This window comes from Panthera tigris, chromosome A3 (genome assembly GCF_018350195.1).
Source record: "Panthera tigris isolate Pti1 chromosome A3, P.tigris_Pti1_mat1.1, whole genome shotgun sequence".
Classification (NCBI taxonomy): Eukaryota; Metazoa; Chordata; class Mammalia; order Carnivora; family Felidae; genus Panthera; species Panthera tigris.
In genome coordinates this window covers 25,759,981-25,780,361 of record NC_056662.1, presented here as the reverse complement: position 1 = coordinate 25,780,361, position 20,381 = coordinate 25,759,981, and the positions used below count along the sequence as shown (strand labels likewise).

At 53.7% G+C, this 20,381-nt stretch overlaps 1 protein-coding gene across 2 annotated transcripts; it reads left to right on the top strand.

The window, feature by feature from the left end:
• The first annotated feature begins 208 nt into the window (after positions 1-208).
• Positions 209-19,350, top strand: BPIFB6 (BPI fold containing family B member 6). Of its 2 annotated transcripts, XM_042979714.1 has the most exons (16): positions 209-458; positions 6,810-6,917; positions 8,248-8,347; positions 9,389-9,493; positions 9,966-10,115; positions 10,274-10,337; positions 10,778-10,838; positions 11,636-11,727; positions 12,519-12,695; positions 13,743-13,796; positions 14,423-14,596; positions 15,361-15,428; positions 16,847-16,892; positions 18,011-18,074; positions 18,505-18,581; positions 19,193-19,350. In XM_042979714.1, the coding sequence occupies exons 2-16, from the start codon at positions 6,818-6,820 to the stop codon at positions 19,229-19,231; spliced, it is 1,371 nt and encodes a 456-aa protein (XP_042835648.1). In that variant the 5' UTR covers positions 209-458; positions 6,810-6,817; the 3' UTR covers positions 19,232-19,350. The 2 variants fall into 2 exon arrangements, with proteins under 2 accessions (XP_042835648.1, XP_042835647.1); XM_042979713.1 differs by lacking the exon at positions 209-458 and having other exon boundaries at positions 6,757-6,917.
• Positions 19,351-20,381: the final 1,031 nt, after the last annotated feature.

The following is a 20,381-nucleotide window of genomic DNA, read 5'->3' as shown; positions in this document are numbered from 1 at the left end:
CTGTATCTATTGACTCCCTCACCTCCTTGCCCCGGGAAGCTCATATTTTGAAAGGGGACCCTGGAGAGCAGCACAGATGGCTGGCAGTTACCAATGTCATAGTGGGACTTTAGGCACTGTGTCCTCCGCTGGTGGCATTTCCCCTCTACAGTGTCAAGTCCCGTCTTGCTCCTAGCACCTCAGAAGAGCCTCATGAGTCAGGCAGGCAGGCTGTGGGGTTTCATTTGCCAGATGCAGGGACTGAGGCCCAGCAAGGAGAGGAGCATGGCAAGTGGCAGAGTGGGATGGTGGCAGACTTCTAGGACAGGGCCCTTCCAGGACTCCAGGAATAAGATGTCCAGTGCCCTCTTCCATCACCAGCACCCCATCTGGGGTGTCCTTGGGTCACAAGCCTCAGGTGACAGGGAGTGCACTGCCTTCTTGGGCGGCATCTCTGTCTTTGGCTTACTGGGACACAGGTAAGGGTCTGTTGGAAGGAGGGGACTTGCCTCCTCCTGGGTCTGTGGTCTCAAGTGTGTCTAAGTCCTTTCCCTTTGAAAGCTCTTCAGACTCAGTGGCTCACGCACGACAAGATGGCCTAGGGAAGACCAAGGGACGCGAACCCTGGCAAGCCAAAGCCATGTGATTTTCTTCCCTTGACAAGCTAAGCTCTTAGCCAGACAGAGTGTTCCTTCCTGCCTAGATATATGGGATTCACATTCTGTTTATTTCTCTGCGGGAAAAGGCCTGAATTCCCACCAAGAACTTTGGTACAGTGTGACACTAACAGGTCACCCTCTAAGGGTTACAGGTTCATCCCGACTCAGTGTGACAGGCTGAGGGGCTTGGAGCGACCCCAGGGTCTGGGTGGTAGGGAGGGGCACGGGCAGCACTGAGAAAAGGGAAGGCCCGACCCTAACATCCAACCTCACGATTGTGCTCAGGACAGCACGGCTGTTATTTCATTTGCTTGCTTAGTGAATTCATTCATTAATCCTACTTTTATCTGGACTTAAAATAGGCTCAGTCCAGGGCTAGGTGATTTGGAATATGAGAAAGGCAAAAATTTTAAGAATACAGACCCAACCAGGAGAGAAAGTTAATAGCTTAGAAAAGGATTGTAAGCTCGGTATATAGGGTCCATCTATTAAGTGGCCAGTCCAGTGATCCAACCTTCCTTCCTTCCTTCCTTCCTTCCATCCATCCATCCATCCATCTGTCCATCCACATATCTACCCATTTATCCAATCAGCTTCCTCACCCAGATAGGCCTTTGTTTGTACCCATGATGTGCCTGGTTCTATAATAGATGCTCCTTTGAGAGGAAAGGATGAGCACTGGGGAGGTGGCGGCTGCATGCAGACACGTGTGGGTGCTTACAGAGGGAGGCCGGGCCCTGGCACTGGCAAGAGGCTTTCAGATCGGATGCACCAGAGGGGTGGGATGGGGGGTGAGGTAAGCGCTCTGGTTTGTTTGGAAAGGGCTGCAGAGAGCCTGTGCCAGGCTGAGGCTGCAGGGTGGCAGAGGGGGTCACATTCTGGGCCAGTTGGACGGTCTCGCAGCCACACGACTAAGTAAGTGCAGGAAGCCCCTTCCTCTTGCACGCCCCTCCCATGCCCGCAGCTGAGGGCACACTCACTCTAAAGGGGAAACGCTGAAACAAATCTGAGTGTGGGAGGGTGCATGCAGAGCAGTGGGACAGTCACTGCTGACACGTGGGGCAGAGAAGGCGAGACTGCGCCCTCTCAGGTCTGGTCTGGCTCCTTCACGGGTCGCGTCCCCCCGCCTCCCACACACACCTTGCACACACTTTCTCTCTGAGCCGTTGCTCTTTCTCCCCCTGGGACACCTGAATCTGAACCAGTTTACCCCTGTCCGCCAGCTCAAATGCAGTCTCCCCTGGCCACACCCAAACCCCTCCACCCTGGTGACTCTGACATGCTTCAATTTCAGACCACTGTCGTTGGGGCCTGTGGCTTCCCTCACAGAGCCTAGCATGGCAGGTGCATATAAATGTGTGGTTAGTGAGCTGCTGACCGTTGCATATGCTTGGTCCGGGCTTGCCCCAACCCCCAGCCCCAAGAAGCCGCGGGAGACCAAGCCCCGTAGGTAAATGGGGGAGCCACCTTTGTTGTGTCCCCAAAGCATCTCCAGAGAGGGGAAAGATGGCACCGAACCTCAGAACCAGCCCAGTCTTCTGTGTCAGAGACGTAGGGGGAGGAGGGGGGCTGGGAGGATTCCCTGGAGGAAGCAGGCTGAATCTGGAGCAGTGGTGGGCGGGTGTTATAGGGGACCAGGCAGGGCGATCCTGGGGTGTGTGGAAGGGAGGTCAGACGGGCAGGCGGGAGCCTTCTTGGGTGTGCCTTGGAAGGTCTTGGCCTGGGATCTGGAGTCCCTTGGATCCAGATTTAACTCCTGGTTGTGCCATCACTTGCTGTATGACCTTGAGCCTCAGTTTCTCCATCTGTAAAATGGAGAAAATTGCCAAAGTGCTCGTCTCATAGGGTGGTCCTAAGGTTTAAATGCTCTAGTGCAGATCAAACACTTAGCAGGATGCCTGGCGCAGGTCACGGGCGCAGTAAACGGCCCTCTTATTGCTTTTATTATTGGCTGAATGAAAGCTGGGTCAGAGCAGCTTTGAGAGGTCTAGCCACAAGCTTGCTGGGCCAGTATTCCCCGCGGGAACCCTGAAGCCACATGGCGACCCAGGGCCCCAGGAAAAACTCTCTGCTTCCTTACAATAATTTCATTTTTCGGGAGCTTGCCTCCTACCTGGCCATTGGAAGTCAGTTAGGACCAGTTTACTTTGAACTTGGGGGGACAGGGGATGACATGAAGGTCCTTTTCCCTCTCGGAAAGCGTCTTGTTATTCTTCTCACAATTATAGAGAGGATAAAACAGCAGCCAAGGCCACACTGTGGGGACAGTGGCTGGGGCTGGGGCCCAGATCGCTGACACTAGGCAGGGGGCTTCTCCAGCCTTCCCGCTCTCCCCACAGTACCTGGGATGGCCCTAGGGGGAGGCAAGGAAAGCCAGGTGACCTGAGGTACACCAGGGCAGATTTGCACTGCAGGGGGAGGGCAGGTGAGGCTTGTCTGTCCCTCTGTCTGTTGGGGGTGGATCAGCAGGGATAAAATGATGCTATCTGTAGACTGACTCCTCCAGCTCAGGGCTCGGATCAGGGTGAAGACTGGCTGGGCTGGCCCAAGCCCTTCTCTCCTCCTGTCCCAACCTGGCTTCAGTCCTGCTGATCTCAGGCAGGCCCTTGCCCCCTCTGGCCTCAGTGGCCTCATGTGCACATTGGGCACAGCAGCATCCTCCAACATTCAGACCTATGGGCTCCCTGTAGGTAGATGAGGAAAACCTCAGGCCTCCAGCACCCCCCTGCGACTCTCCCTCACTCTCGAGGTGCCCCCAGCCAGGCCCCCCGAGGGCCTCATGGTAAGCACACCAGAGGCTGGACACCCAAGGCCTGGGTTCCGGCCCCAGCTCTGTGGCCAGCCTGCGTGTGGCCCTGGGATCACTCTGCCTTCATTGTCCTCTAGGTTTGGAGCTCGAGAGAAGCTCACCTGGTATTTGCCAGCTCCTGGCATTTCCTCCAGGAGGGTCCCTCTGATGATAACCCACAGGGCCATTAGCTCCCGGTGCCCTGTATGAGTCTCAGATGCTCCAGGCAATGCTGACCAGGCCTTTGCATCGCCGGCACCTGCCTGAGACACCTGTCCACTGCCTTGAAGAGCTGGCTTTGCTCACCCTTCAGGCATCAGCTCCAACACCCTCTGCTCCAGGAATCTTTGGCTCTAATGTCAAGCCCTTTCTTCTCTTCCTATCCCATCCCCCTGGTTCAGCGGCTTCCACCACCCTTACCTCCCCAGGAATAGACCTGGCTCTATGATTATTGATTTGTCACATGCCCGTCTCCCACTATAGGCTCCATGAGGAGCCCCAACACCCTGTTCACTGCAGCACCCCTAGTAGGCCTGGCACACAGTAGGTTCTCAATCAATGTGGAAGAAACAGATGAGTGCCCACTATGTGTCCAGCCTGGTGGGAGGCGCTGAGTCCAGGGGAGGGGGCAACGTGAGCCCTGTGGCCTGCTAAGGCAACCGCATCCCCTCCCCAGTGCCCACCCTCATGCAGCCACCCAGGCTCCCCAGCCACTCTTCTCCTTTGTGCTATTTACATTGGAACGGACTAAAGCATCACGTGAACATCAGGGCTCTGTTCTTTGGACCTCTAGATAATTATCTGGGCCTTATTAAGCCCTTAATTATCCAAACAGCTAATCAGGCTCCCGAATATAAGGACTTTCTCACTCCTGGGTCAGGAGGCAGAGGTCGGTCATCTGCAGGATATCCTTGGGCTCAGCAAGGTAAGGACAGGCCCCACCTGTGGAACTCTCCCCAGAGAATGTCTTTTACAGTTGAGAACACTGGGGCCCAGAGACGGGAAGGGACTTGCCTGAGATCACACAGCAAGGGCTTGGATCTATGTCCTGACGGCTACCCAGTGCTCCCCACCTAACAGGAAGCCACTGGACATTGAAATCTTCAGATGCTGCAGGACTTAGGCAAGATCAAGGAGACAGAAGACCTGAGGGGCCTCCCTGGGCTCCATCTGAAGCTGAGGGAAGACCATGGAGGTCCTTCTTTGCAGGAGCTCACAGCTGAGCTGGGACAACAGCGGCAGGGAGCAGGCAGCTAGGCATTTGTCAGGCAAAGAGAGGGAGGAAGGGACTTCAGGTGGAGGAAAATGTGTGAGCAAAGGATGGGGTGGGGGCAGCAGGGAACACTCATCTTGGGTGGGATGGATTAAGAATACAATCAAGTTCAAGCTGTGATCTTTGAAACTGAGGGTGGTTGGGGATGGAGGGGAGGCTTCCCGGCGGAGGAGGCAAAGACTGAAATTAAGACTTGATGGACAGGCGGGCTGTGGATGGGTGGGGGGGGAGGGCATTCTAAGAGGATGGAACAGCTCAGGCAAAAGTCAAGCAAAGTCAGAAACAAAACCCTGGCATTGGCCGTTTGTCCTAGAAATGCCTGCGCGACGTTGTTACCCCAAGGGCAAAAAATCCTGCCCGAGTAGCCTTACTGCCTGGCAATAGGTCTGGCCTGGGAATGTGGAGACTGAGGTGGTGCTTTCTTGGGGCTCAGTCTCCCCAGCTGGGAGCCGGGGCTGGGGCTGGAGGAGACCTTCACCAAGCCCCTACCAGCTCTGACACCCTGACACCAAACTTCACAGTTCCCTTGGGGATGATTTTCAAAGACACTTGGCACTGGGCATGCATGTACCCGGCACATGCCCGTGGCACACGAGTGTGTGTGTCCACAGAGGTCAAGGAAACACCAAGAGTGATTATATTCAAGCCCAGATAGAGCTTTACAAATTGAATGGGATGAGAGAGAAGTAGATCACACTTTCATTTAGCAAATATTGTGATCATAGGCCTGAATGGTCTCCCTGGGGCGGTCGTTGTTGTTGTTGTTGTTGTTGTTTTACCGTTTATTTACTTTGAGAGAGAGAGAGAGAGCATGCACGAGAGAGTGGGGGAGGGGCAGGGAGAGAGGAAGAGAGAGAATCCCAAGCAGGCTCTACACTGTCAGTGCAGTGGGGCTCGAACTCACGAACTCTGAGATCAGGACCTGAGTGGAGGTCAAGAGTTGGATGCCCAACTGACGGAGCCGCCCAGGTGCCCCTCCCTGGCTTTTTAAAAGCTGCCTGCTTCTCATCCTTCAGACCTCAGCCTGAATATCTCCTCAGAGTCCTTCCCTGAGCACCCCACCCCATGCCCCGTGTGCACACACATACACAACTCATGCATTTTATCCCATTCTATCACTTCTCTTTAAGATTCAGGAGGAGCAGGACTCTCTCTGCCACGTGTACCTTGTAGTCCGGCCTGCCTGGCACATAGTAGGCACTCAATAAATGTGAGGCAAATGAATGAACGCAGGTATGGGCTCGGAGTGGGGAGGCGGCCCTGGTAGGCGCCCCTCTCTCTGGATCCGCGCAGCCCTCAGTGGCCAAGCCTGCTGTTAGCAGGAGTCCAACTAGAGCTCCCGTCTCTGGGTGACACGGGCCAGGCCCTGCGGTCCCTTCTGGATTCTTTTCAGCCACAGCTCAAACCTGAAATAAACACTTGGCCTCTGCTTGGGAGCATTTCAGGTCTCAGTAGATGAGAGGGAGGGGTTTCTGGGGGCCCAGGGTTGGGGGTGAGGCTTTTCTGGGCACCTTGAAGGGCCTGGAGTAGGAGGTCTACTCACTGCCTGTGGGACTGTGGGTGTGTGCCTCAGTTTCTCTTTTGGTGTGGTAATGTCTCATCTCAAGGGGTCTTAAGGGGCTGTAAGTTGAGATTTCTGGAGGTGAGACTGAGCTGGAGGGAGTGGGGGTGCCATTGGCTGTAGTGTCAGGGTCGGGGGAGCAGAGGGCCCCCATTCCCATGCTGCCTTGGGAGTTCCCAGTCCCCTCTGCGGCCCCAGCATTGCCTGGCACTGAGCTGCACTTGGACTCATGCAAAACTGCAGCTGAACCTCCCACCACCCCCTTTACGCGGGCTGGTCAGAACACGCATCACGCCGACCGATGGGGAAACTGAGGCTTAGAGGGGGAAGTGACCTTCCTGGGGTGACGCAGAGGCCCCGTGTTCAATCAGGACACTCTTTGACCCCTCTGGAAGTCAGTAATAAGGTTTGCTGAACTGGAGTTCAGAGGCCCCTGGACCCCCAAGACCATCCAGGGGGCCTGTTGTCTTCTGGAGCACAGGAGGTGCCCGGAGGAACCAGGGTCTAGGGGACCAGGGTCTAGGAACCAATTCAGGCCCCACGGCACAGGTGGAGCCATGCTGCGGATCCTGTTTCTGGCACTCTGTGGCCTGCTGACCCACACACGAGCTGACCCCGGGGCGCTGCTGCGGCTGGGCCTGGACATCATGAACCGCGGTAAGCTGGCGGGCCCAGGGCCGGGGCTGAGGGGCAGGTAGCGATCACTCATGTTTGCATGGCCGTGAACACCCTATGAGCCTCAAAACAAAGTGAGCAGCAATGATATTACTCTGCCATCTTACAGAGGAGGAAACTGAGGCCCAGAGAAAATGGGGTGATTTGGCCCAGGTCCCTCCACAAGTTGGAGGCAGAACAGGAAATCCTGCTTCCCCGGAGCCTCTCCTGGCCCCGACTGCAGGGCTGGTGGCCTAAGAGGGCTGTGGGGAAGACAGACGTGAGCCAAATCCCAGCTCAGCTACCGATTTGCTGTGTGACCTCAGGCAAAGTGTTACTGCTCTGTGTTACTGTTTGCTCATCTGTAAATATAAAATGTAAAGAAATGTAAAATAGGGTGACCGGTCCTTACTTGGGCAGATGAAATGAAATGTGAGATTAAAACCTCCTGGAGGGGCTTTAGTGAAACTTACTTCCCACCTCCCAGCTCCATGACTTTGAGGGAAATGAAGTCGCACGGAGGTGCAAAGAGGTGGTGACAGCTCTCCCGTCTCCGTGTTTGTCCCCTCTCTGGGAATCGGCCTATGACCATTGTGCAGGTGTTTGTTTCTGGCATCGTGGCATTCAGGGTTGGGGCCTCCTGGCCTGGGGAACCAGCAGAATCTGCATCTTTAACAAGCTGTCAGACGAGTTCCCTAGTCCCCCGGCTTTGAGAGTGGCTGGGCCACAGGATAAGGTCACCACTCTGGCTTGGGGTTTAGGGCCCCCTCTTGATACGCCTCCCCCCCGCCCCCCGCAAACTGTTCTAGTCTCTGTCATGCCCCTCCCCACCCTCCAGCCATGTTGGGTTTCTCACCCTTGCCTCACCCTGCCACCTTCTTCCCTGCTTCTCCACCTTTGCATTTTGTATGCCCACTGCCTGCAGTGGCCTCCTTTACCTCTTTGCTTCCTGGTGAAAATTCCTATCTTTCCTGCTCCTATCAGGACCAACTGAGATGGCACCGCCTCCTGGAAGCCTTCCCCACCTCTTCTCTTCTGGCCCAAACCCCTCCTGTGGTTCCTCCAGCTGCCCCAGTGTATTATGGCTCTTGTCACTTGTTACTGTCGTTGCTGGCAACTGTCTCCCCTGTGAGGCTGGAGGAGGACAGGGGTCAGGGATGATTCCTCTCTGGGTCTCTGGATCACCCAGCCCAGGGTGGGGCACAGTGACTCTGGACACGGAGTGGTGTCACTTGTGAGTGGCCCGTGCCTGGGATGCCTGAGAGGTTGGCCCAGGGCAGGAAAGTAGCGGGGAGACCAGCTAAGTGTCTCTCTGGATACCCCCCTTTTCCAGAGGTACAGAGTGCCATGGATGAGAGCCATATCCTGGAGCAGATGGCAGCTGAGGCCGGCAAGAAGCAGCCGGGAATGAAACCCATCAAGGGCATCACCAAGTGAGCAGGGGAAGGGCTTTGGGGGTGGCAGGGAGAGGGTGGTGGGGAATGCTGTGCCCAGGACCTGAGAAGGCAGGAGGGAGAGGTGAGGCAGGGCCTGGGGCCTCTGCCCTGCTTTGCCGGTGGCTTGCTGTGTGACCTTGGGTAGGTCACTGCTCCTACCTGGGCCTCAGTCATCCACTGGAGACAATTCCTGCCTCTTGTGAGCATTGGGAGGAGGAAGTAAGGTTGAGAAGTCAAATCCCAGCTCCCTGCATGCAGCCGGGACTCACTGAATGCACGTGAAATTGAAGGAAAATTTCTCAAATGACAGAGCCAGAAAGGTATCAACCACCATCTAATGATGAGGCAAATTGGTTCCATTGCAAGTGCTCGGTGGGATCCATTGGTAGGGGCTGCCTGGAATGAGGTGCTGGGGAGGGTGGGCTCTGTGGCACAGACTGTGATCAATTAGCAATGTCTGCCAAGAGCTCAGGAATGAAGGGATGGAGGGGAGGATTAGACGGCCACGTCTTTGTTATCCCGGATCTCAACTGGTGGTTTTCAGCCAGGGGCGTTTTGCCTCCAAGGGACATTCGGCAATGTCTGGAAACATTTTTGGTTATCGAGACTTGCTGGAGAGGGTAGGCAGAGGTGCATATGGTGCCTCCAGGGGTGGAAGCCAGGGATGCAACTAACCATCCTGCAAGGCACAGGTCAGCCCCCCACAGCAAAGAATTATTCTGCCCACATGTCAACGGTGCCACTGTTGAAAAGCCCTGATCCAGGCAAACCTCCCCATTTTGCCAGTGGGGAAACTGAGGCCCACCAAGGGGAAGGGTGCAGCCCCAGATTACCCGGCCAAGTCGTACACAAGTACTTCTGTGTACAAACTGGTTCGTGTTCAGCCCTTGCATTTCTCAATGGCCAGGCAGGCTTCTCCCTATGACATGAGATGGGGGATTAACGCAAGACTTCCCCAGCCAGGGGGTGGAGGAGTGAGTTAAGAGCCTGGCTCTCACCTGCCTGGTTTCATTGCTGTGGATGTCTGTCACCTCCCAGTCTGAAGGTGAAGGATGTGCAGCTGCCTGTCATCACACTGAGCTTCCTACCTGGGGTGGGCATCTTCCAGTGTGTGTCCACCGGCATGACCATCACTGGCAAGAGGTGAGTACAGCAGAGGAGGGCGGGAGGGAAGGGAGATGGCCTCGTCTTACTCTTACATGTACATGTATTGCATACCTACTGGGAGCCACCTGGGCACTGTGGTCTGAGATAGTGCATGTTGGGTTCCTGCATTTGTTGGGAACCAGACTTGAGCACAGACGATCACAGACTCAGTGACTAGCTTAGGACGGAGGAAGCACCGGCAGCGTGAGGGGAATCAGAAAAGGCTTTGGGGGAGATAATGATAGCTGAGTAGGGTTTTGAAGGATGTGTAGGAGGTTACCAAAGCAAGAGGGAACAGGAGAGACCCATTTTGTGACCTTGGGCAAGTCCATCTTCTTTTCTATCCTGTGGGGGTGGTGCCTCACCCTTTCCTCCTCCCAGAGCTGCTGAGACTGAGGGCAAAGAGGAGACAGGGAGAGTGGCCACAGTGGCAAAGATGCCCATGATGCCTGCTTGCCCTCTCCTCCAGCTTCATAGGTGGGAACATGGAGATCATCGTGGTTCTGAACATCACAGCCACCAACCGGCTTCTGCAGGATGAGAAAACGGGTCTCCCCACGTTCAAGAGTGAGGGCTGTGAGGTCGTCCTGGTCAGCGTGAAGACCAACCTGCCTAGCAAGTGAGGGGCTCTGTGGCTGGGGAGGAAGTAGGGGTCCACGCTACCACCCCTGCCCAGCTTCCCACTTCCCGAGCCACTGCACTTCCCCAGTTGTGTCCCTGAATGTCCTGTGCCTAATTTCCTGCCATCTGTGCCCTGTCCCCATCCTCTGCATCCAGCATGCTGCCTAAGGTTGTCAACAAGTTCCTGGACAGCACCCTACACAAAGTGCTTCCTAGCCTGGTGAGTACCAGGGCAAGTGTCAACCCACATCCATAGACGTGCTCAGACCATGGCGAGTGCGTTTTCCCTTGGCTGTGACCCTGACTGACTGACGGTAGCTGAGGAGGATTCTGAGGCTGTTGGTGTCTCTAGTGATGTCTGCCATGAGCACAGAGGAGAAAATGGCAGACTACACACCACAGCCTGCCCCCCCGCCCCGCCTCCATTACTCATTCCTCTCATTGGGGAATGAGTCTACTGATTTTCAGGCTGTGGTCAGGAGCTCTGGATTCTAGTCCAGGTTCTGCCATTGATTTTCCATGTGATGTGTAGACTCGGTTTCCCCTTCAGCCCTTGTCCCTCCAGGGCTCTTGGGTCTCCCCATGGAGTACCATTCAGCTGTGAGAAGTGAGGCCTTCCATGCAGGGGCCCCCTCAGCCCAGTACCTTCTCTGCTTCCAGATGTGTCCAGCCATCGACGCGGTCCTGGTGTATGTGAACAGGAAGTGGGCCAACCTGAATGGTGGGTAGCCCTAGCCATGCCTCGCTCACACATGGGGACATCAGGATGGCTGGACTTTGAGACCCCCGTTCTCCATTCAAGCACCTGCTCCAAGCCCAGGCTTGGGACTGAGGAGGTCTAAGGTCATGGTGTCCCTCCATCTGCCTACTGTCCAGATGGGAGGCCTGAGGCCCTGAGGGACTCTGGGCTTTTGGTCTCCGCCTTCCACCCAGTGTTCTATCCCTCACCCCCTAGACTCCAAGAACAGCAGCCATTGTAGGCTCATCCACAAAGCCTACACCCTGAATAGTAATCCTATAGTGGTGACCTCTAACTCTTTCCTTTGTCGAGGGGATTTACTGCCTCTGTTTTCTCAGGACTCATAGGGTTCCCTAGTCAGGTGAGAGGAGAGCCCAATGGCTGAGCCTGAAGAAAACTGGCTCGTATGCTCAGTAGTGTGGCCTGGAACAAATCATTTCATTCCTCTGAGCCTCAGTTTTCTCGTCTGAAAAACAGAGCCAATAATCTTAATCACGCCAGTCTATTGTGGGAACTGAGCCACAACACCCCTCGGGAACTCTCAAGCTCTGTGCCTGCAGAGAGGTGTGTGGGAGGAGGATTTCCAGGCCAGCCACCACGGCCTCCCTCCTACAGATGGAATTACTAAGACCCCGAGAGGCTCAAGTAACTTGCCTTGGGTCACACAGAGGGCAAGGGTTTCTGGCACCCAAGCCAGCTCAGGTGGCAGCTGACTGGTGCCAGCCTCTATGGCTTGCCCGCAGTTGGTGCCTCTCTGAGTAGAACCTCCTTTTGCACAGCTCCCATGCCCGTGGGCCAGATGGGCATCGTCAAATATGTCCTGACATCCATGCCAACCACCACAGCCAACTATCTCCAAGTAGCCTTCAGTGTAAGTGCCAGGGGGCCACCAGGGGACAGGGCTCTCACCAGCCTGCCTCTGCCAGGGGAGGTGGCTGGACTGGGTTGTGGAGGGTGCGAGGGCTCCTTGGGCCCTGGCAGACCAGGCCCGCCATGAAAGTGTTCCCCAAAACTGAAAGCTTCTCCCTCTTTCTGCTCTCAACATGAACCCTTAGTCCTGAGCTGACTTCCAGGACTGCTGACCCCACACATGCACCTTCTCCGAGGCTGTCTGCTTCTCCCAATGAGTGGCCCACCCCGTTGTACAGATGGGAATGCTGGGGCCCAGGGAGGAGGCAGGACTTGGTTAGGGTCTCACTGTGAGCTGGTGGCAGAGTTGGGTCCTCACTCAGGTCTCCAGATCTCCAGGTGACTAGGTGAGATGCCTCTTCCAGGAATGGGAAGAAAAATCCTGCAATGTCATCTCCCTGTGAAGTCTCCCTCCGGTGTGGTTCTTCCAGGCCCCACGTTGTTTGCTATTTACCTCTTCTGAGAATACACAGAAAGCAGGTCTGTATCAATGAGTGCTCCAACTGGTCAGTCAGACTAAATGAAGTTACTTAAGCAATCCCATCAGCAACCACCATCGATTAGTGACTGGTTCCCTTATCTTCACAGGTCCCAGTTTGCCCATCTGTACACTGGGAGGGTAGCCTGCTCTTGGCTCTCCCATCTAGGGACTTGCCAACTTGGAGGCTGATTTAGTTTTGAGGACAGAGCCTTGCCCACAGCCATAGTTCTTCATGGCCAAGGCTAAGCATATCTCTCCCCACTGTCCCACAGCCTGTGGTGCAGCAGCAAGAGGGCAACACCATCCAGCTTGCTGATGCCGGGGAGGCCCTCGAGTTCCCTGAGGGGTATGCTGAAGGCTCTTCACAGCTGCTGCTCTCGGCCACCTTCCTCACCACAGAGCTTGCCCTTCTGCAGAAGTCCTTTAATGTGAATGTCCAGGATATGAAGGTGAGCTGCCCTGTAATGACGGTCCTTGCCTGGTGTGTCTATTCTGAGAATTATCCTGGGGCCATGGGCAACACCAAGACTGGGAGATGCCAGGACTGATCTGGGTTTCTATCATCAGTTTGCCCCCAAACCTACCATCTCTCTGTCCATGTAACCACCATCTACTCATCTACCCATCCAACTGTTGACACAGCCAGGTATATATCCATCAACCTACAACTCTCATATACTGGCCATCCATCCACCTTCTTTTTATCCAGTCATCAGCTACTCATTCATTCATCTCGCTATCATATATTCATGCTGTAGACTCTAGCCTTCCAGCTAGTATCCATCCACCCTTTATGCCATCCATACCTAGAATAGGGTCTGGTACTACTGAATAAGTGAGTCCACGTATCTGACTTTGGTCACCCAAACACCCATCTATCCACCCAACTCTCCATTATTCATCCTCCTACTCATCTATCCATTCATCCGTCATCACTGATCGAGGCATTCATCCCCCCATCCATGTAACCACCATCCATCCATGTACTTTCTCATCCATCCTCCCACCAATCAATCCATTCATCATCCATTCTCCCCCTGTTTATCAGACCCTTCCACATCTTCATATCCACTCTCCTCCCATACATCATTCCTTTCATCCTTCCATCCACCCCCCACCTGCCCATCCATTATTCATTCTCCTCCATAAGTGTTCACCCATCCATCCATGCATCCATTCAGCACTCATTTGTTTATCCATTTCCCATTCATCTATCCATCCACAAAGCTGTCCACCCACCCCCTCTCATACATCACATCCATCCATCTGTCTGCCACTTTTTCATCCAACATTTTCTCAGCATCTGACATTACGCTAAGAGCCATGGGCATTGGGATGTATAAGCCACAGTCTGGGCTAGCCAGGGTCTCCTTACCTACTTAATCACAGAGTAATAAGGTTATGATGAAGGGAACCTCAGAGGGCATAATTTATAGAGTCTGTTAGGAAGGGTGGGGGAGGGCTTTAGTAGTCCTAACCTTGATTTTGTTTTGTAGATTGGTAAGCTGCCCCCACAAACCACTAAGACACTGGCTGGCTTCATCCCTAAAGTGAGTGCCCTGACCTGCCATGACCACCATGCCTACTTGGCCTTGTTTTCCAGTTGAAGGGACAAGGGATTTGAGAGGCATCTTTTCTTTTTTTCTTAAAAAAATTTTTTTTTGTTTAATGTTTATTTTTGAGAGAGACAGAGTGCAAGTCGGGGGTGGAGGGGGAGGCAGAGAGAGAGGGAGATACAGAAGCTGAAGCAGACTCCAGGCTCTGAGCTGTCAGCACAGAACCCAGTGCAGGGCTTGAACTCGTGAACTGTGAGATCATGACCTGAGCTGAAGTCAGACACTTAACTGACTGAACTGCCCAGGCACCCTTGGGAGGCAGCTTTTCAAGGCCACGTTTCCCTTGGCTGATGTGAAATCATCCCAACGTCTCCATAAAGTGCTCTTTGGGTCCAGCATAGAAGCAGCTCAGGTTTTGTGAGATTTACTTTCTATGTCCAATAAGAAATAGCCAGACTGTCTGTTTTGTTTATTTCCTGATAGACACATTCCAGCCCTTGCATGCCATGTTTCCTGTGTCCAAGGTACAAATCGCCTTATTTCAGGAGGGACTCCTGGTTTCAACTGAAGCCACCAGTTTGAGGTGGCATTCCCTGAGGAGAATTTCCTGCTTTCTGTAGGTAGCTAAGGCCTATCCCAAGCCGAAGCCCTTGGTGACCCAGATCAGGATAAACAAGCCCCCCAAGGTCACCATGAAGACAGGCAAGAGCCTGCTGCACCTCCATGGCACCCTGGAGATGTTTGCTGCTCGGAGGCGAGGGAAGGCTCCTGTATCCCTCTTTCTCCTGGAAACTGTGAGTAAAATCTGTTCCCCATTTAGGCCCAGCCTTGTGGCTATTCAAGACTGGAGTGTAGGATCTTAGTTAATAGCCAAGTAATGGATTGAAGAATCCTTAATTACTGTCATTTATGTGATCCTAACCTCCTGGGAACTGTCACCTGGTGTCTGATCCTTGGCTCTGCCACTAAACCTTTGAATGGCTAGAAAGATCAACAAACTGAGGTCAAGAGTTCAGTCCTTCCTTTCTCTCTCCTTCCTCTCTCCTTTTGTTCTCCCCCCCTTCCTCCCCCCCCCCCCCGCCCTTCATTAGCATCTACAAAGGCAGAGAAGGGCTCACCCAGGGGATTATGGGATCCTCAGAAGAACCCAAATCTAGTTGAGGAAATCACAGAGGACTTCCCAGAGGAGGTGATGCCTGAGCTGTGTTTTGAAGGTTGAGCAGGAGCTGGCCAGGGAAAGGGTTGATGCTGGGGAGGCTGGTGATGGAGGGCACTACAGGTAGAGATCACAGGATGTTCAAAGGCTGAAGCAATAATGCGGTGTGCACAAGGACCTACAAATGTGCTAGGTATTCTGAGAGTCTTGCCCTGGGGCAGCTACAGAGAAGATAAGGAGCCTGGGCTTGGGGCAAGGGGAGACTACTGGATTCAGTTCCTGCAGATAAGATGGGCAGAGAGGAAGACCTCTGCTTTGTTAAGGCAATGGTACTGGGAAGGTGGGGCCCCTGGTTTTACCACTGCCTTCTCCCTGCTTTTGTCCCCACCCGCCACCCACCAGCACTTCAACCTGAAAATCCACTACTCAGTTCGTGAGGACCGGCTGCTGATGCTCACCTCTCTGGACAGGTAGGAGTCTGCTGCCTGTGCCGGCGTCCCTGTATTCCCGCGTGGGCATTACCACCAGTGCTTGGTTTTCTGCTCCATAGTCTCCCACTGGTCCATCCAGCATGGCCCACACTGCCAGGCTGCTCTGGTCACTACCCCTGTCCTAAAATCCTCACTAGCTTGTTACCTGCATGATCTTGTCTCAAACCTTAGCCTGGCCCTCAAGTCCTTTCTCAAATTCTCCCACCAGTGCTCCCACTAGGCTCTTGCACAGCACGTCTGATCGTGGGTCCATGTCCCCTTTTCCCTTAATAGGCTTTTCCCTGTGCCACTTCAAATGCCTCCTCCTCCTGGAAGCCTGTCCTACTAGCAACAGCTAACATTTATATGGGAGCAGTGGCTACATATATTATACTCACTATCCTACTTCAACATCCTAGTTTTCCATCCAGTTACTCATTAATTTTTATATTTGTCTTAATCTTTGATCTGAATTGTATTCGTCCAGGATTCTTTCAGTGCAGGAGACAATTTCAACTTAACTGGCTTAAGCCCAAAAGGGAATCTTTGGGCTCACGTGATTGGAGACTCTAGTGGTAGATCTTAATTTCAGGCATGGCTAGATCTTAGGTGCCCAAAGTCCTCAGGATCTCCCTCCTCCCTTGGCCTTTGTTGTCCACTTTGTTGGCTAAATTCTCAGGCAGCCTCCCCCCCCCTCCCCCCCCCACCCCCCTCCCGGGTGGTGGCAAAGAGGCCAACAACAAAAGAGGCCTGTTGTCCAATAGTTCTAACTAAATTACCAAGGCTGCTTCTCATTGGTTTAGCGTGGACCACATGGCCAATCCTAAACTAATCACTGACACCAGAGATGGAATGCTCTGATGGGCCGGGTCTGGGTCATGTGCTCACGCTGCGACTCTGCAGGCCTTGGAATGAGAGTGGAAAATGGAGGGTCTGCTACTGGAATAAAGAATAGAATTTGGGAAGATAAAGCTCCCAGACGACCATCACGTGGCCTGTTCTGGTGCCATCATATATTAGTGCTTATTGGAGGCTGTGCAGGGAAGGAGGTCACGTGAAGGGTCCTAATCTTGTGCCCTGCAAGGATCTGGAGCTGACTGGTTGGGCAGCAAACCTCTGCATACCTGGCCTTGGGCAGGAGCAATAAATGTGACTGGGGGTCCCAGAGGGAAGAGTCAGGACCGATGAGATGAGGAAGTGATTTGAGCTGTGGCAAATAATATGGGCTACGATGAAAGGTGATGAGTGCCCCGTCATAGGTAGTATCCAAGCAGAGGCTTATGAGCACCTGGTCTGAAGGCTGTACAGGGACTTCTGCCTCAGAGAGGGGTTGTGGGTATTTGTGATCCCCTTTATCCATAGGGGCAGTGGCTCTGACTGTGCTGCCTGCTCCTTGTCCCCCTCAACACCCCATGCAGATTACTGAGCCTATCACGGGAGTCCTCCTCGATTGGTGCCTTCAGTGTAAGTATCTCAAGTTCTTCTGCCTGACCTGGTGTGGGGGCAAGACTGTGCCTATTCTCCCTCGGCACTGCGGGGACGGGCCCTGAAATGGAGGCAGAGTGAATAGAGCGACCACTGTGGGGCTTGGGGCAGCTGACGTGCTGTGTGACCCTGGGAAAGTCACTTAGCCTCTCTGAGTCCATCTCCTTTTCTGGATAGATTCTGGACTTCTCCCTGGATTGGTTTTGTTTTTTTTTTTTTTTTAACGTTTTATTTATTTTTGAAACAGAGAGAGATAGAGCATGAACGGGGGAGGGTCAGAGAGAGAGGGAGACACAGAATCTGAAGCAGGCTCCAGGCTTTGAGCAGTCAGCACAGAGCCCGACGCGGGGCTCGAACTCACAGACCGTGAGATCATGACCTGAGCCGAAGTCGGACGCTCAACCGACTGAGCCACCCAGGCGCCCCTCCCTGGATTGGTTTTAATAACACTGTCATACATAGCAGCAGCCTGAGGCTGGCTCGGTTGGCCCGGCTGTCATTTTCATTAGTCTCTGTAGCCTCAGGGCCCAAGGTGGAAGCTGAACAGCTGGTCAACAATAATAACAACAGCACTTGTTGAGTCCTCACTCTGCTCTGGGCTGTACCCAAACTCGCCGAATCCCTGTGCATAGGTGCTATTACATTCCACTTTCACAGATGGGGAAACTGAGGTACAGAGTGGTGGTGAGTGAATGACTGATTGCAACTACTGAATTTTCTGTAGGAGCAAAATGAAGTCCACAGGTCACCCACGGTGTCTTGAATTCCCCCTGCACTGTGACCCCAGGCCCATATGTCACTCAACAGGGACCAAGTGGAGGTATAGGGCATCAGCCTATAGTTAAGCAGGGTCCAGCCCAGTTTTGACGCTAGGTGGACAAATTATCTGATGTCTCTAATATGCATTCCTGTGGTCCCCAGACCCAGTCGAAGTGAGGGCTGCGAAAATCTAAGCATCAGATTTTCCTACTTCAACATCCTACTTTTCCATCCAGTTACTCACACTGGATGAATTGAATTGAAGTGAAGTGAAGTGAAGTGAATTGAAGTGAAGTGAACGATGGATGTGAGTATTCCCTCTCCTCTCTCACCCCCAGGAGAAGGAGTTGACTGGCTTCATCACTGATTATCTCCAAGAGGCGTATGTCCCAGTCGTCAATGGTGAGGGCTCCTGTAGGCTTTGATTTTGCTGGTTGTTAAGAAGCACTGTAAGCAGGAAGGGATGCCACCTGGGTGCTCTCAAGGCCCTTTCAGTGACCCCAGATAAGGGAGGCTAAATGGGAGTGAATAGTCATTGCTGGGTCTTTGAGGCTGATGTAGTCTAATGTCACCTACCTGGGGACAAAGGCCCCTCCCACAACTTGGGACCCTTGGCCCTTGACCCTATGCCATGGGTCCGATCTTGACCCAGGCCTGGGGTGAAAATACACGGTGGTGAGGCTTATGCGCTCTGTGCCTGTGCGGCTGGCAGACGTCATCCATCACTCACCGTGCTGTTTCCCACTACTCTGTTCCAGACAGCCAAGGAGTGGCTTTAAGGAGTAGTCAGCTACAGAGCAGTCGCTGAAATGACTCTTACTGTGTTTCTCAGATGTGCTCCAAGTCGGGTTCCCACTTCCAGACTTGCTGGACATAGATTACAACCTGGCGGAGCTGGACATAGTAGAGGTGAGGAAAGGAGCTGAGAAAAGCCGTGTCAGTCAATACGTTTGGCCAATGAATCAGGAGCAAAAGCCTTCCTCTCTCAGCCTGGGGGGAGGAGGCTTGAGGAGGGCAGTGGCCATCAGTACGATCCTGCCACTCCCTTGAGCAAGACCCTGCCCCTCAGGACTTGGGCCCCCTTTGGCCAGGGGCTCCCCAGGAGGGAACCTGGATTCTGCTGCCTTCCTTCTCCGTCACCTCGGGCAAATTACTTCACTTTTCTCTATCCCTCTGTCTTTCCGTTGATAATAGGGGTGCACCTACATCAGAGAGCTATTGAGATAGTTCACCTAAAGGCATACAGTAAGTGCTTAATAAATACCAGCTTTACGTTACATGCCAAGTATTGTGCTTGGGGCATTAAATGTACATTTTTCTTACTTGATCTCTCCACTCTGAGAGGGAGGGATGCTGTCCCCACCTGACCGTTGAGAAAACTGACACCCGGAGACACGAAGGGCCACAGGCCGGTCTAGTTTAGCCTCTGCTCCTGGCATCCATTTCCTGGCCATGAGCCCGACCGGTCCTATCCCCTGCCACGGCCACTCATCCCCACCTGGCCCTTTGCCTCCTGCCAGAATGCCCTGGTGCTGGTGCTCGACTTGAAGCTGGACTGACGGGGGCAGGGTCTGCCCGCATGCCACCGACCGGCTGTGCCCTCTGGAGGAGCCCCCGATTGGAGCCGGTGGGCCTGGCCCCTTCCCACCAGTGGACACCTCCTTTGAAGAGGAGTAAGCGGGGCAGGCCGGGCTGGGCCTTGTCAATAAACAGGAGAAAGATCCTCACAAACATCTGATGGTTTGATCTCTTTATTTGTAATAAATTGACGTCTGCCTTTTCTTCCCCCTCTGTGGGTTTTGGGGTATCAGACCAGCTTGGAGTCCGAGGGATGCTGGTCACGGCCTTGGGGGGCAGGCACGGGGTCCCTCTTGAAAACCTGCTGAATGCCATGTTCTGGCTTTACTTGTACTATCTCATTTCATCCACACAATAACCCTATGAGAGAAGGGCAACCATTGCCATTCCCACTTTACAGACGAGGAAGTTGAGGCACAGGGCCAGCTCCCTTTACCAGGTCACACAGTTTAGCAAATAACAAAACTCTTCGCAGCCCGTCTCATCTACTTGCCCCAAATCTTATCTTGAGGGTGGCTCTGACGACAGGGAGCCTGCAGAAGCCCAGTGTGTTCCCAGCTCTCCTGTGTCACCCCCTCCGATCCTCACAACAATTAAGGGAGGTGAGGACTGTACCTATTTCACAGATGAGGAGACCGAGGCTCAGAGAAGTAGAACTACTAGCCCAGTGCCACCTGGCAAGTCACAGGACAGGGCTCGAATTGGAATTTGGGCTCTCGACCCCGTCTGTCTGGGTTCAAACCCTGGCTCTGCCTCCTCACTGCTGTGTGCCCTGGGCAAGTCACTTCCCTCTCTGTTTTCTCACCTGGAAAATGGGAATGATGACGGTACTAACTTCTGCAGCATTGTCGTGAGGATTAAATGAATCAAGCGATGAAAAGTTCTTGTGCACACAGTAAGTGCTCAATAAGCGCTCAGCACAGATGAGTTTTTGAGGCCGAAAGAGGTGTGAACAGGTGTGTCTGGTCAGGGTCGGGGAAGGAGGGCTAACTGTGCAAAACCAAGTGCCAGCTTGTGTGTTTTCAAGCCCCCGTCAGTGTGTGAAGAGCCCACGGGTGGGGGCAGTGTGAGCCGTGTGTGCAGACGGGAAGGTCCGTTTGTAGAGGTTTGCGTGTGACAAGACCTCCGGTG